Source organism: Sminthopsis crassicaudata, chromosome 3, assembly GCF_048593235.1.
Source record: "Sminthopsis crassicaudata isolate SCR6 chromosome 3, ASM4859323v1, whole genome shotgun sequence".
NCBI classification, from domain to species: Eukaryota; Metazoa; Chordata; class Mammalia; order Dasyuromorphia; family Dasyuridae; genus Sminthopsis; species Sminthopsis crassicaudata.
The window spans coordinates 560,370,006-560,387,299 of NC_133619.1; the positions used below are offsets into that span (position 1 = coordinate 560,370,006).

Below are 17,294 nucleotides of genomic sequence, written 5' to 3' on the forward strand. Positions count from 1 at the left end.
TATATGTGAATTTAGATTGAAAAATATTGTCATTATTTCACTAACCTCTAACTGAAAATTAATATTTCCTCCAAATATTAATTTTTAAAAATTATATATTCTGAGATAGAATCCAAAAGCTTTACCACACTGTCAAAGAAATCCACACATAAAAAGGTTGAGGAATGTTGCCCTACAATCAAGCATTTTAACAACTGTTTTATAATTTATAAATTTAGGCTAGTTTTTTGTTTGTTTTCCTGAGGGTGGAGAAGGCAATTGGGAGGACAACTGATTTTAGATTCATTCAGTCAGTATACATAAAATGTCACCTAGACTCAGAAATCAACTCTCTATTCATTTTGTTATGGTACCTTCAAATAGGAACCTACTGCTCTCCATAATTATAATCTGGCACGAAATTCTTGCCTTTGACTTTTTAAAACATTAATTCATGTTTTATAAAGTATTATCCCAAATTCATGCAATATCTAAAATGTAGCATTTATTTTTGACAATGATTAAGATGTGTTGCTGAAGAAAATACTTATAAGCCCTATTTCTTATTAGTGTATATATAAATATCAGAAGATAAAAAAAACCTGACCAATTATGTATTTGACATTTATAAGCTACCTAAAAGATTAATTAAAATGATTTTAAATCTTCATTTCACAGACATGCATGTACACACACATACACAAATCATTCTGGGTACATCAAATACTAAATCTGTTTAGTTTTTATTTTTAGACTTTGAGATTTCTGATTAAACAGAACATTCCTCAGTCTCTTTCCATCTCCATTGCTTTTTTTCTGAGTCTATTAAAGGTAGCCAATGGGGAGAAAATGCCCTGACAAGTAGAGCATTATAGTCACTTGCTAATCAGCCACTATATCTTCTCAGCCCTATTATAAGTGAGCTGTCAGCTACTTAAAAAAATGGCAGCATGAGTTTCACATTCATAAACCGAGAACCAAGGGAAAAACAATCTATCCTCTCTCCTGAAAACAGATGGGCATTTAAATGGCAATGTTCACACAAGGCACATCTCATTTCCCTGATGAAGTAAGTCAGTAAGTTCTTTGAGAAGTATGTCTCTGGTTTCTTCAGCTATGATTAAATCCAGCTTACATTCATTAGGGATTAATTGCAATATGACAGTTCTTTGATGGATCTGAGATGTCATTGGGATGGGTATTCTCTCCACTAGCAGAGATGAAATCCTAGCTGAAAGGCTTAAATAAAATGGATGCATTCCTCCTCTTCTTGTATGATTTTGTTTTATCCATATCCTTCAATGAATCATAAACAAATGTTTAGGGGTGGTTTAAAAGATGTCATTCTTAGCATTTCTATTCCCTTTTACATCACTCTACCTTCATTACTGTGAAAGATAACCACAAAAGCTTGAGGATTCTTAGAATTTTGTCCAGTTTATGGGTAATTTTCTCAAATACATACACAGAGAGATGTGCATACATAAATATAAACATAAAGATATGCATGTCTCACATACCTCAAACATAATATAATCTCTAGGAGTAGAATTGTGTCTCTCTACACAAGCCTCTAATGTGGAATATATAGATAAGTTTTTTTATGTATGCATATATATGTAAGTGGATCCAAGTATGATTCTTAGTATATGAATGTACTATTTAATTGGTACAAGGAGCATCTATTGAGTAACTCCACTACTAAATTATGTCAGTAACAACTTTATAATTTAAAATATTAGTACATTTCCTGGAGAAGTGTAAAAATGCTCTAAAATATAATAGTAAAGTGTTTAATAAAACAAAAAACACAATAGAACATAATGTTAATATATGGTTTTGTAAATCAAGAATGTACAGGGAGTGACACCATTGAGTCTGACACCATTTTCACTGAGAAATTAAGTGCTTTGTGGAGGGTCACACAGTCATTGTATAAAACTAAATCTGAATTCAGGTCTTCCTGACTCCATGACCAAATCTCTTATGTATGTGTGATACAAGCATGTATTTAACAACTTTTTGGCAATTAGTATTTTGGCATTAAGGTATACTGATCCTCATTTAGTAGACATTGGATGGTACAGGATGCATATACAAAGTCTCTAAATTGATACACATATACACACCACATACATACACAAAATAGGGAATTCACTGGAATAAGCTTTGAAGACTGAGGGTCAAATCTATAGTCTGATGAGGTATTAAAGTACCACTTTGGGATAAGTAGGAATTATGTGTCATAATGTCTTTCAATGATACTATATTCTATAAAATTAGCTGAACAATATTTTCAGTGAGACTCAAAGTGAATTGTTTTTGTACTGAAGAAATTAGGGGGGGAAAGTAGTTCTATTGGAAATAGGTTCACTCATTGAGTAATTTTAAAGCAGCTGTTTCAATAGCACCAAATATTAGCTAATAAAACTGTTCTTAATTGCTTTATTTTTTCTTAACTTGAAGTTATGAAATATAGTAATGAGACTAATACTTTCCCTGCAGCTCTAAATCTGTAACAACTATAATCGATTTATTAAAAATAGCAGAACTCATAAAGCTAAATTATTATTTACTCCTCAAAGTAGTCCCTCAGGGAAGTTAGATACTCATTACAACAAAACTGTCTCTCAAACTAACTCTAAAGATAATTCCAAAAAAGGAGGTAAAATCCCAAAGGATTTCATATTGAGAAACCTATTGCCCCTTTCCTATTTCCTCCTCACCTACAGCCTCCACGATCTCTGACTCAGAAAAAGAAACTAGTAATGTTGTCCTGGCTAACTGTTATTGCAATAGGCTTTTTAAAAAGTTACCTTCCTTCTCCCTAAATACTGAGATAAACCCTCACCTAATAGATTCAAATGATAAACAAGGGCATGAGAGAATGACAAAAATGTGTTCCTATTAAATGGAATGGAGTGTCAGAAGAAATTTTCAGGAAATCATTCCCAGATTGTAGAAAGCCTTTTCTGACAAGATATACTGGGAAAGGTACAAGATGTGGCTTCAAAGGATCCATGTTCAAATCTTAGCTAACTCCAAACCAATTATTCTTTATACCACAACATGTTGGAATCCACTTTCAACTTTGAGTTGAAGTCCCATCTATGGTTCATCTATGGTTCTGGACACATTTCTAATCTACTTTGGCCTTCCATTTTTTCATCAGTAAAATTATAGGGTTTGTTGGATGGCTTCTGAAGTACCTTACAGCTCAAAATCAATGTTCCTACATTCGAAAACTGTCTTGTACTCATTCTGATCATTAAATGTTGCACTAATAGATATGTTTCTGATAGGAAAAAATGCATATCAGACATACATCAGTCTCAGGTGCAGGGGGAGCCTAAGTGGTAATGCTTATCATTGATACAGCTACAGTGAATTTCTCGACATACTTACCATTCGGGCGCCACTGGATCACGAGAGGCAGCGAGAGCAGGGCTCTCTCTGCTCTCTCTCAGATCTCTCTCTCTCTCTCTCTCTCTCTCTCTCTCTCTTCTCTCTCTCTCTCTCTCTCTCTCTCTCTCTCTCTCTCTCTGTCTCTGTCTCTCTCTCTCTCTCCCTCCCTCCCTCCCTCCCTCTCTTTTACACAACACACATATTCACACAGATAAATAAATAACATATGTTTTCATATTTTGATTAACTGCCTTTATAAAGCCATCTAGTAAAGACCATTAAAATATCATCATATGACATGATCAGAAAAGAATAAATTAATCCAAGAAATAGACTGATAGGAATTTTGGATGAATAAAAATATAATTAAGCCAAAATTAAAAATGCACCAAGTGGTTTCATTTCAAGGGAATGATAAATTATGAAATAATAACAAGATTTTATTTCAACAGAAATATCTTCTTGGAGAGATAACAAGAAATAATGTAGACAGACATTATAGAATCCAGAAATTTGGCAATTAAATATAAATCCCATATAAAAAAAAAACTGAACACTCACCAAGAGTTTGATTTAATATTATGGTAGTATAAATATAAGCTCCATGTTCCTTCACATTGTTCCTGTTTAAAATGTTCTTAAAATTTATCTTTCATCTTATATGTAAAAACTTCTCATTCTTTCAAATACATCCTCTTTGGTAGAATAAATAAAATAAAATTAATCTATTAGGTGGGACCTAGATGGATTTGTAAAGTATAAGCAATGCACATACTTATAAAATTCTAAGTCCTTCATCTTGCAAAAAGTATTCTGGTTCTGACTTTATCTTACAATGAGGGAAAATAGTCTTCAACACACTTTTAATCAAAATACATAGACACTGATCCGAAAGCCAGTGGCTCAAAAGAGTAGGTATTTAGGAACTCGTAACATATTCGCAAGAAGAGTAACACAGAAGATAGAATGCTGACTCTGGAGAACCTGAATTCAAATTCACCTCAGATACTTGCTAGCTATGTGATCATGGGGAAGTCACTTTATCCAGTTTGCTTTATGTACTCATCTGTAAAATGAACAGGAGAAGGAAATGGCAAATCACTTTAGTATTTTTGCCACAAACCCTAAATTAAGTAAAAAAAGAGTTGAATGTGAATGAAAGTCCACCCCAAGATACTAGCATAATGTCATAGTGATGAGGAGTAAACTGAGGTCTAAACTGAGATGGGTCAGTTCCTTTTCTCTCTCTCCTTCCTTTCCCAAAGTAACCAAGGGCGGGTTCGGCAGCAAAGGAATTTGCTACTTAATGTTGTATGGAAACAAAGTCTTTATTGATAGTAAAGGGATAGACAGGTATTTGGCCTTCAGGAAGACCCAAAATGCCTGAAAAGGGGGACGTCAATTGATGGGCATTTGGCTGGTATATACCAAATGCAAAGATTTCATTTTTCAGCCTTCCTCATATACATACATGATGACTAGAGTCATCAAAGCAATGTTTGCACAGAGATGTTATCAAGAGGTTCCGGAACAGATTAGATACAAAGGACAAAAAAGGGTACATCTATAGCAAACTAATTTTTGACAAACCCAAAGATACCAACATTAGGGACAAAAATTCATTATTCGGAAGAAACTGTTGGGAAAACTGGAAATTAGTATGGCAGAAATTAGATATGGACCCACACTTAACACCATATACCAAGATAAGATCAAAATGGGTCCATGATTTAGGCATAAAGAATGAGATCATAAATAGATTAGAGGAACAGAGAATAGTCTACCTCTCAGACCTGTGGAGGAGGAAGGAATTTATGACCAGAGGAGAATTAGAGATCATTATTGATCACAAAATAGAAGATTTTGATTACATCAAACTAAAAAGTTTCTGTACAAACAATACGAATGCAAACAAGATTAGAAGGGAAGTTACAAATTGGGAAAATATTTTTAAAAGGAAAGGTTCTGACAAAGGTCTCATTTCCAAAATATATAGAGAACTGACCCTGATTTATAGGAAGCCAAACCATTCTCCAATTGATAAATGGTCAAGGGATATGAACAGACAATTCTCAGATGATGAAATTGAAACTATTTCCACTCATATGAAAGAGTGTTCCAAATCACTACTGATCAGAGAAATGCAAATTAAGACAACTCTGAGATACCACTACACACCTGTCAGATTGGCTAAGATGACAGGAACAAATAATGATGAATGTTGGAGGGGATGTGGGAAAACTGGGACACTGATACATTGTTGGTGGAGTTGTGAAAGAATCCAGGCATTCTGGAGAGCAATTTGGAACTATGCCCAAAAAGTTGTCAAACTGTGCATACCCTTTGACCCAGCATTGCTGTTATTGGGATTATATCCCAAAGAAATACTAAAGAGTGGAAAGGGACCTGTATGTGCCAAAATGTTTGTGGCAGCTCTTTTGTTGTAGCTAGAAACTGGAAGTTGAATGTATGTCCATCAATTGGAGAATGATTGGGTAAATTGTGGTATATGAAGGTTATGGAATATTATTGCTCTGTAAGAAATGACCAGCAGGAGGAATACAGAGAGGCTTGGAGAGACTTAAATCAACTGTTGCTGAGTGAAATGAGCAGAACCAGAAGATCACTGTACACTTCAACAACAATGCTGTATGAGGATGTATTCTGATGGAAGTGGAAATCTTCAACATAAAGAAGATCCAACTCACTTCCAGTTGATCAATGATGGACAGAAATAACTATACCCAGAGAAGGAACACTGGGAAGCGAATGTAAATTGTTAGCACTACTGTCTATCTACCCAGGTTACTTATACCTTCGGAAGCTAATAATTAATGTGCAACAAGAAAATGGTATTTACACACATATATTGTATCTAGGTTATATTGTAACACATGTAAAATGTATGGGATTACCTGCCATCGGGGGGAGGGAGTGGAGGGAGTGGAGGGAGGGAGGGGATAATTTGGAAAAATGAATTAAAAAAAAAAAAAAGAGGTTCCGGAGATATTTGTCAATAATACAAGAATTCTCTGTTGTTGTAAATAAAACAGGAATTTTCTTATTATTGTAAATAAGACAAAAATTCTCTATTGTTATCTCCTTCAGTCTCTCCCAAAAAAAGGAATTTCCTGTTGGTATTTTTGATCTTAAGCTATCTCCTTTCCAAATCTCATCAATAGCATAATGTCCAATCTTCCAAAAGCCGCTCCTAGAATTCAGTGATTCACTTCCAAAGAGCAGATATGATGGGCTTTGCCTAAGAAGATGTGACTATTTTGTTAATAAAAGAATGAATTCTGGGTAACTTTTAAACCCAAAGGAAGGAGAATAACTGAAATGTATTTAATACTTTAAAGTTTCCAAAATATTTTACCTCTCACAACGACCTTTTATGTAGATATTTGCTGTTTCTGTCTGTACCACCAGACCCTTACAGGTATTTAGATACTCCTAAAATATTAGCATGAGACACTTGGGGAGCACAATGAATAGAATGGAGAATTGAGCTGAATGACATTGAGTGATGATTCCTATCTTGAGCCTCCTGGGAGCTTTTTGTTAGTCTTACACTTATCAGCAAGGCTGTCCTTAGGTCAGCTTCTCCATGGTACTAATAGAGTCATTAAGAAGGTAACATTGGAAATCAAAGAGTTTTGCAGAGAAGAACATTCATAGAATTTAGAGGCATGAAGGAACTTTTAGGTCATATAATTCACAGAAAGCTGACATTGAAAGGTGAGGTAGAGGCAGAATCAGGACTAGAATCTTTGCCTCCTGCTCTTAATCTTATACTTCCCTATTGGTAGCTCACAATGAGTAAAATTGCCTACCTACTTTTCAGTGTTGGAGGACCGAATATAATAGTGCATAAACTGTCAGACTCCAGTGTTGGCTAGTATTACAATTGCTTTTTACCTCCTCTTATTCTTTCAGTCTTTACCATATAAGGAATCTTGTTGAGAGGTGGAGAAGTGGAAAGAGAGGGGAAGAGAAGGAGTAGGGATGAGGTTTTTTCCAGAAACAAAAGTGATAAATCATTAATCAAATTTTAATTTATGCTAAACTCCATTCCCAATATCCAATTATTCAAAGAGAAATCCTTTGCCCAGTAATTTATGTTTGGGGACTTATTAAATATTATGATTCAAAAAAAGAAAATAGAAGTGATTATAAAACAAAATATATAAATAAATTAATTAAAAATTTAAAAGATTTGTAGAGTGATTTGCATTTTATAAAAAATGCAATGAAAAATGGATGAAGATCCATAGCACCCTTGAAAGTAATTTGAGAAATTATTTGTAGTATTTTGCATATATGGAAAACTGAGGCCCCAAAAAGCTAGGATTCATCTTCTGTCACACATTCAGGAAATGATGGAGGCAGATTCAAGCTTGGCTTTCTTATTTCAAATATAGTAAACTTTCTAGTAAAACAGGCCATAGCATCCATATTCCTCCCATCCTAGTCTTCACAATCTTATGTTTTTTGGGGGGGCATTGAGAATAAATTGAGCTAAAGCAAAGAGAATTTGACCACAAGGAGAAATCCCCATGTCTAATAAAAGTAGGAAAGAATATAAATGGGCATATACCTACATTAGCTTATTGGAAAGCAATTCTCCTTTTTAGAGGTGATAGCCAGGTTCTCAAATGTCATTAGTAGGGGAAATTAAAGAGAAAAGATAAAAATAAGGATTGAACCTAAATGAAAAATAGAATCGAATCCCTTTTTATCTTGTGGGGTTGCTTCTAAAATATTTTGTTACCATTAAGTACTATTCCAGGACATGGGAGAATAAACCTAGGTATAACATTTGCCATCTTAATATTCTCCATGAGATCTAAAATATTAACTACTTTGAGACAATTCATAAGAAAAAATAATATTTGATTAAAAAAATCAATAAATATTTGATGTAGAAAAACAAGATATTATGTAATCCTTTTTAGCTCTAAAATTCTACAATCCTTCAAAATTAATTGTATAATCTTTGATTTTTTTAAAAGAACAAAAAGAATTACTGTATTCCTTTGATCTTAGTCACTCTACATAATCTTATCCACTTCTATTTAATAAATTTTATTAGGGTAAAAAATTAGTGAACCATAATGTCAAAAGTAAAATTTATTTTTTCTTTTCATAATCTTAAATCTATTTTTTATGCATTAGACTAAAAGGTAAATTGCTATCTCCAAAGGAGTATTTAATTATGTCTAAAAAGTAACCTGAAAAAAAACATTTCTTATGAATTATAACACATGGAATTCATATGTAGCATTTTAAATGATAGTTTGACATGTATGCTCAAGCAACAAGGAAATATCTAATAGAAAAACCCTGAATAAATATCAAACACTTTGAGCAGCATCATACAGTTTCCAAGATACCTTTACTCCATGGCATTTTTCAATAAGAAAGATATAAAAGAAAATGAGAACATTAAGCATTATTAAGATTAAGCTAAAGTGGGAGATGATGAAGTTACTAGAATTATTTTAGCATACTTTTTATGAATTGAATAACATTAAGATTTTTTAAAAAATAATTTAGTGACTGGTAACTAGGTATAGAATAGGGTAGGATTAGAAAAAGGTAGTATACTATGAGACTTTGCTTTTATAATCTGATATCTTTGATATTTTATTGACTTATGAAATTCTTTGTATATATTTCTTGAACCCAAGTATTTTTTATACCCAAGTATTTTTCTTATTCTTTATATTTAAGCCTATATGAAAATGTTCAGGTTGTTCTCATTTGGCTTTTAGTAATAGCTGTAGTTTAGTCATTTTTCAGTCACATCCAAGTCTTCATGACCTCATTTGGCATTTTTGTAGCAAAAATACTGGAGTGGTATGCCATTTCCTTCTTCAGCTCATTTTATAAATGAGGAAACTGAGGCAAAAAGTGTTAAGTGAGTTGTCTTGGGTCACACAGCTATAAAGTGTCTGAGGCTAGATCTGAATTTGGAAAGGAGCCTTCCTGATTCTAAGTCCACTGTTCACTGTGAACTAGCTATTCATTGATTTGACTTATGTATAACAATAAATATATGATTAATATTATATATAAATATATTTTAAAATATATAAATATATTTAAATATCATCTTCTAGATTCTTTTGTGATGGTAGAAATCAGTCGGTGCTTTATGTAATTGTACTATTTTGTAATCTAGCTATCATTCAGAAGACTAATGAATCAAGTTTTGTTAAAAAAAAAAAGTGAAAGTAGTTATTGATATGTTCAAAACTCTATTTTTGGTAATAATAAACCAACAAGAATTGATTAAACAAATATTATATGTCAATAATGCACTGGGGATGCAAAAGCAAAAGTGGCTAAATAGTTTCTGCCTTCAAGTAGTTTACGTTCTAATGGAAGATACAATATATTCATTTTTAAATGTTCTTACTATTCCTTTATGAAATACTACTATATCTTTTCAAACTCTGGGGGAATTTTTTTTCTAAATTCACTATTTTCAATGCCTCTTCTCTTACCAATTCTTTAATCTTCATCAATCTGCTTTCCTATTTCCCTTTTCAATCTCATCTCTCCAAAATTACTAACATCTCTTTAATTGTCAAACCTAATGGTCTTTTCTCATTCCTTAGCCTTAATATTCCATCTACCGAATTTTACACTACTGAACACATTCTTGTACTGGATATTCTCTTTCTTCAAGCAGATGTTTCTCTGCTCTTCTACAACTAGCTCCTTTGTACTTGCGGTTTGGATTCCATCTCTTTTCCCTTTTTTTTTTTTTACTATCTCTTTCTCTCCTCTGAACTCTAACAGCACTTGTTATCTGGATCATTAGTTTAGGAATAATTACAAATTCCCTTATGTTGTTATTTAACTAGATTTTAAACTCAAAGGTAAGCCTCATGTCTCATGACTTTTTGAGTCCACCAAAGCATCTAGGCAATAAACATTTGTTGAAGTTTAATGGCATAATGGCATACAATAATCCCCATTAAGTAATGTGGAAACAGTACAGAAAGATTCATCTGTTAGATGAATAAGGAAATAAAGGAATAAATGGATTAATACATTAACAAATAATTAAATCAATGAGTAAATAAATAAATGAATGATTTAACTAATTACTTAATGAGTGACTGAGTGAATAAGATGAATTGGTTATTCTTTACTGTGAAGTGAAAATTCTTGTTTCCAAATGCCATAAATTCTGGGCCCCAAAGTACATTTTGTACATACCTGTCCAGTCTCCAACTATTTTCAGATGAACCCCAAATATTGCTTTGGTTGCAGTTGGACACTAAAAAAAATAAGTAAAGCATCAATCTATTCTGAATAATGGAATATTCAATTAAGATTCAAACATAATTTTCTTTATTCCTGAATCAATAAAAAAAGAAAAAAAGGGAAAACATTAAATTCTAAACAAATTCTTTTATAAAAAATAAATAGCAAAGTAAACAAATGAAAAATACAATTACCTAAAATATGTTTATTTTGTATTCCAAAAGAAAAACTAAGCATTTTCCTTTCCAAAAGCGTAAGTAGTGATATAATATTAAGAAATTTCTGAATAGTGGTTATGAATCTTCTTTTTAAAAATAACATTATTTGCTAACAGTATGACCAGAGGCCTAAATAAGTATTTTGTAACACACATTCTTCTGACTTCTTCTCCTTGACACCATTCTTTTTCAGGACTCCTGAAATGTTGCCTGTTGATATAGTTGCTTTCACTTCTACTTCTAAAAATGTTGAAAAGGAACTAATGGTGCTTTGGGTTTGTTGATGATGATGATGATTATGATTTTAGGATGGAGATAAAAAAGGAAAGAGGAAACAGGAAATTTAATAGAAACAGAAAGCCAAGAATGTGATTCAAGAGAAAACTTGTTACTAAGAAACCTCAAGCAAATTGAGGAATAGAGGCACAGATAAGGAAGAAAAATTCACAGAAATGAACAGTGCTTCTGAAGATCATCATCATAATGAGAGAGAGTACAAAATGAGAAAGGGCACACAAAACTAACAATAATAATAGAATTAGATTAAGGTAGAGAGCAGCAAACAGATAAAAAGAAAGATGGAAAGATAAAGGTGGGATCAACTAATTGATACTATATTGAAATATCATTTAGAAGAACAATTTAGGAGAGGAAAATATTGTATTAATGACTAGTTGTCAAAGAAAGTTTGATAACTAAACTTCCTATTATTTTCCCATTTTAAGAATCAGAATTAGTAAACAGATTTCAAAATTTGTGCTTGTTTTTATTAAGGGTTTTTCTAATAGTGAAAAATAATAAACCTCAATAGGAAATTAAAAAAAAACTTTAAACCAATTATTCTTTTTCTTATTTAACTGCATAATAATAATAGTCCATTATTTTTATATTTATTTAGTTATTTAGTTGCAGATTAAATTAAATTAAATCAAATGAAATTTCAGGACAGTTTAATCTCATTTGCTAAATTAACATTCCAAATATTAATTTTGCCCAAAACCATTTTTATCCTCTCCACATGCAAATTGTATAATTTCTGTTTTTTTTTTTTTAAAGGGACTGTCTCATTTGTGAATAGATATTTCCTAGTATCTAGTTCATGTGGATTAGTGTAATATTTGAATTATTCCATTTGCTTTCTGGTGCTATCATAAAATGCTTGGTTTAAAACAAGAAAGACCAGCATTCAGATCTGCAGTCTTCCCACAAATGCCATCCTCTATACACTTATTAGTTGTGGAACCATGTGCAAATTTCTGAATCTATTTCCTTTCCTCTTATGAAACAGTATGAATTATATGCCATGCTGGATTGTGGCAAAATCTCAAATGATGTAACATACCTAAAGAGATTGGCAAATCCTTTATTTGAAGTAATATAAATATATTTTTATTTACTATTCCTCTAAGAGAGGCAGCAAAGTAAAGTAGATAGAGGACTGGTCTCCAAATCAGAATAGCTGGTCTTTCATGTAGAGGGCCAATATTGAATAAGTGCATGTACAGGAAGAGGCCAGTCCAAGTATTACTTGAGATCTATTCTTTTCAAGGGCAAATAATTCAAAGCATTGGCTCACCATCTCCCTTGCTTTTTGAAAAATATACTCACAACAAATTTAGAATAATCTTGATGGAGAATGCAAGTGATAGGAACAAGGCATCACAACTATGTCATTTACAACTCTGTTTTGACAAATACCCTCTTATTGATAATTTCTGTTAAGGACACCCTTGTTACAATAGATATCTTGTTATTGGTAGTTAAGGTGAATTGGAATATCAAAATATGGTATATAGATTAATCCTAGAAGGCATATAGTATCACCTAGAGGTAGCTGTTATTAATGTAACATTAGTTTAAAGAATATATATTAATAAACAGAGATTGCAAAGCCTATCTTCCACCTGATCTCAGATATTCATTCACACTTTTGGTATTCATTGGAGCTGGACTCCAACACTTTTCCCTGACTTATGCTAATTATGTGACCTTGGACAAGTCATTTAACCTCTGAATACTATAAGCAACTCTCTAAGATAAGTCAATATTAAGATGCTCACCTACATGAATAGAGGGAATTTCCTCACTAGATATGAAGAAAATCTGGTCTGAGATACTTTTTACATGTGTGATCCTTGGCAAATCACTTAAGTCTCTTAATTTCAATTTCTTCATCTGAAAAATGAGCTGGAGAAGGAAAAGGCAAACCACTCCCACTCTTTCATGAAAACTCCTAATGGTACCAGGAGACTGAAACATGGGTGAAAAGACATTGGCCACATTAATATTCCCTAATTCTCTCACGGAGTGTTTTAGAAGGAAAATGGCATCCAAATCTTCAAATATCACAGAGATGAGCATTTTTTTGCTATTATTACCACTGTTGTTGTTGTTATTATCTCATTCTCTATTTTTTCCATAGGGTTCAGACTTGTGTCCATGGCACAAGTCACCTTTCTGCCAATATACTTTTGTACATAATGATCAACAGGCTATTGGACAAGGGGTTGAAATATTGGCTTCTTTTTAAGAAATAAAAGCATTGGGATGAAAATTGCCTTTGTAGACTCACTGAAATATTTACAAAACAAGTAGCAAACAGTTCAATAAGTATGATACAGTAAAATACTTCATCCTGTTCCTATATGTTTCGGATCTCCTCTAGTAAGTGTTTATTTTTTGAAACACTTTCATTTCATGTAGTTTGCAGATTATAATTATTTGGGATGATAAGGTGTATTAAAAATTATAGTGATATAAAACCAAAAAGTATTAATAATTTTAATTGTTAAGTACAAAATAAATAGTGGTTTTTTTTTAATGGATCAATGTCTCCAATTGATAAATGGTCAAAGGATATGAACAGACAATTTTCAGATGATGAAATTGAAACTATATCTACTCATATGAAAGAGTGTTCCAAATCACTATTGATCAGAGAAATGCAAATTAAGACAACTCTGAGATACCACTACACACCTGTCAGATTGGCTAAGATGACAGGAAAAGATAATGATGAATGTTGGAGGGGATGTGGGAAAATTGGGACACTGATGTATTGTTGGTGGAGTTGTGAAAGAATCCAATTTCTGGAGAGCAATTTGGAACTATGCCCAAAAAGTTATCAAACTATGCATACCCTTTAATCCAGCAGTGCTACTACTGGGATTATATCCCAAAGAAATACTAAAGAAGGGAAAGGGACCTGTATGTGCCAAAATGTTTGTGGCAGCTCTTTTTCTAGCCAGTGGCTAGAAACTGGAAAATGAATGGATGCCCATCAATTGGAGAATGGTTGGATAAATTATGGTATATGAATGTTATGGAATATTATTGCTCTGTAAGAAATGACCCACAGGATGAATACAGAGAGGCTTGGAGAGACTTACATGAACTAATGCTGAGTGAAATGAGCAAAACCAGGAGATCACTATACACTTCAACAATGATATTGTATGAAGATATATTCTAATTGAAGTGGATATCTTCAACATAGAGAAGATCCAGTTCAGTTCCAGTTGATCAATGATGGACAGAAACAGCTACACCCAGAGAAGGAACACTGGGAAATGAGTGTAAAATGTTTGCACTATTGTCTTTCCACCCAGGTTACTTATCCCTTCGGAATCCAATTCTTACCGTGCAACAAGAAATTTGGTTTTACACACATATGTTGTATCTAGGATATACTGTAACACATTTATTATGTATGGGATTGCCTGTCATCTAGAGGAGGGAGTAGAGGAAGGGAGGGGAAAATTTGGAAAAGTGAATACAAGAGATAATGTTGTAAAAAAATTATCCATGCATGTGTACTGTCAAAAAAATTATAATTATAAAATTAATAAATAAATTAATTAATTAAATTAAATGGATCAATGTTATGGCCATGCTATTGTAGACAAAATTTATTCTTTAACAATGCTCCAGCACAGTTTATTGCTTGGGTTCTCCAAGATACTTTCAAATCACATTTTCTGTATAGAGATTTGTCAACTATCAGGCTAATAAAGAGAGTGAACAGCTTCTGTTTTATAATGTTAGCCATCAGGGCATATCTTTTCAGTAGATGCTAAATGTTTATAATCTGCAGTGATACAGCAGCATTTCTATCATTTATTTGGACAATCTACATTGATCACTAAGTCTGGACTCTTTAAACATAAATCTTTTAGACTTCTTACTAAAATGATTTAGAGCATCATTTTGCTAAGCGGGCCAAGGCTATAGCCAAAACTTAGAATGGTGGCTGATGTATATTCAGTGCTGAATAAAGGTTCAAGTTTTTGTTGTTGATAATGATGAAAATGATAATAATGAAGATGACATGGTTTCACTCACTCATTTTCCCCTTGCTCTTCATAATTTCAAAGAAAGTTCTCTCTAATGGTGGAATCAAGAGTGATGATTAGGGAAAAGGAATTGCTTAATGGGAAGAAAAAATATAGAGCTGTTCATATGAAATATAGTGTTGTGTATTAAGAGTGTATTAACACAGAGAGTTTATTAAACACAAAAGTAAAAACAGTCTTCCTGCTATAACTGAGTGTCCCTGCAACTAAAGTCTATTTGAGGATACTATAAAGTGAAACATATTCTTTTTTCCAATCTCCACATTTAATCTTCTCTCTATTGATAAAGATAAGTTGAATATGATGACTGGATAAGTAGGCAATAAAGTAGAGTGCTGAGCCTGCAATCAGGAAGGCATGAATTCAAATCTATATCAGACAGCCTGTAGCTGTATAACCCTGGGCAAGCCATTTACCCTGTTCACTTCAGTTTCTTCATTTGCAATATCAGCTAGAGAAGGAAATGGCAAACCACTCCAGTATCTCTGCCAAGAAAACCTCAAATATGGTCATGAAGAGTTGGTTATAACTGCAAAGACACTATCTGTCTGTCCATCTATCCATCTACACACACACACACACACATATACACACATGCACGCACATATATACACATACATGTGTGTGTATATGTAATGGATTTAAAGACACAAGACCATAGTGTGAGTCCTGGCTCCGCTATTTACAATCTAGGTGGCTTTAGCTGAATCATTTAAATTTGCAGCTTCAATTTTAAAACAGGGATAATCTCCCCTAACAGGGGTGCTTATAAATTGAAATGAGGAAATTCATAGGAAAACTTTACCTGAAAGTTGTCATATAAATGTAGCCATTATTACTAGAGTCCATAGCTTTGTCTATCTGAAATTCTTAATAGAAAAGATCACTGGACTTACTACCTGTTCAAACATCTCATTTTACAAGTAAGGAAATTGAGGCCTAGGAATATTAAGTAAATTGTCCATGGTCACACAAGTAGTATGATGAATATGAAGACATATTCTCTAACTATAGAGCTAGTTGCCATATCAGGTTCCATTCTTTCTCCCTCCTTTCCTTCTTTCCTTCTTCCTTCCTTCCTTCCATACTTCTTTCCTCCCTCCCTTCTTTCCCTGACTTAAAAAGAAAAAAAAAAAAACTAGATAACTGAAAGACATACTTCCAAATGCTCTTAAATAAACTGCAGAAAAGTTGCTAGTTCCTCTCTAAGAAAACTGCTGGGGGAGGAGGGAATGCTATCAGTAGCCAATTTGAAGGGCCTACTATGTGAATAACACAAAGAAAGTCCTTAGCATGATGTTTTCTTTGAAAAAGTAATCAAAGAAAATTAAAGGAAATGCTTAAATGGTTCCCCCAACAAATAATGTTAAGATTCACTGATTTATTTTAAAACATAATCAAGTAACTTAATTACTCTTTCACGGTTTCCAAATCTGCTTTCCATTAGGATTTAGAAAGCTATCCAAGAGAAAAATGCCAATGCTGTTAATTTCTAAACTTTGCTTGGAGAGAAGGGGGGAAGGGTATATTACATGAAGGAGGTAGAGGAGATCTTCAACACAGTTTCCCTCTAGTTTCCTAGGAAACAGAAAATATAGTTTGGGCCTTGTTATCCTTCAAGTAAATTCTAAAATACCTCTGGCCTCTGGTAGAGGTAAAAGAAATAGTGAATGGGAAATAATTATTATGTAACCATAGACCAGGAAGAAAAGATTCTCAGATATTCTAGAGAAAGTAATTCATTCTCTGATTGTTTCATGTGCTGCTTTGTTCTAAATGTGTTCAATGACTCATAATTTTATAAGACTGCACATAAAAATACAGTTTGATTGAGGAGGCTGACCAAATAAAGAAGTTGCTTAATACTACTGGTATCTGAACATTCCATGAAAGGATGACACTGATATGAAAGATGAAAAAGCACTTTAAAAAGCCCAAATGTTTGTTTTTCACATAAAAACATTTTCATTAATAAATAGCTGACATTTATTATGTGTCCCTGTTTTAATGAACATTTTTTTATCAGTGAGTTGAATGAGAGCATTGTTAGTAGGCTCATCCA

At 32.8% G+C, this 17,294-nt stretch overlaps 1 protein-coding gene across 3 annotated transcripts in view; it reads right to left on the bottom strand.

Moving 5' to 3' along the window:
* The window catches only part of NOX4 (NADPH oxidase 4), a 225,920-nt gene that overhangs the window by 99,401 nt on the left and 109,225 nt on the right, over window positions 1-17,294 (bottom strand). For all 3 annotated transcript variants that reach the window (XM_074304691.1, XM_074304692.1, XM_074304693.1), the window contains one exon: window positions 10,615-10,675. In XM_074304691.1, coding sequence (XP_074160792.1) covers window positions 10,615-10,675 — 61 coding nt within the window. The remainder of the gene's footprint in view (window positions 1-10,614; window positions 10,676-17,294) is intronic.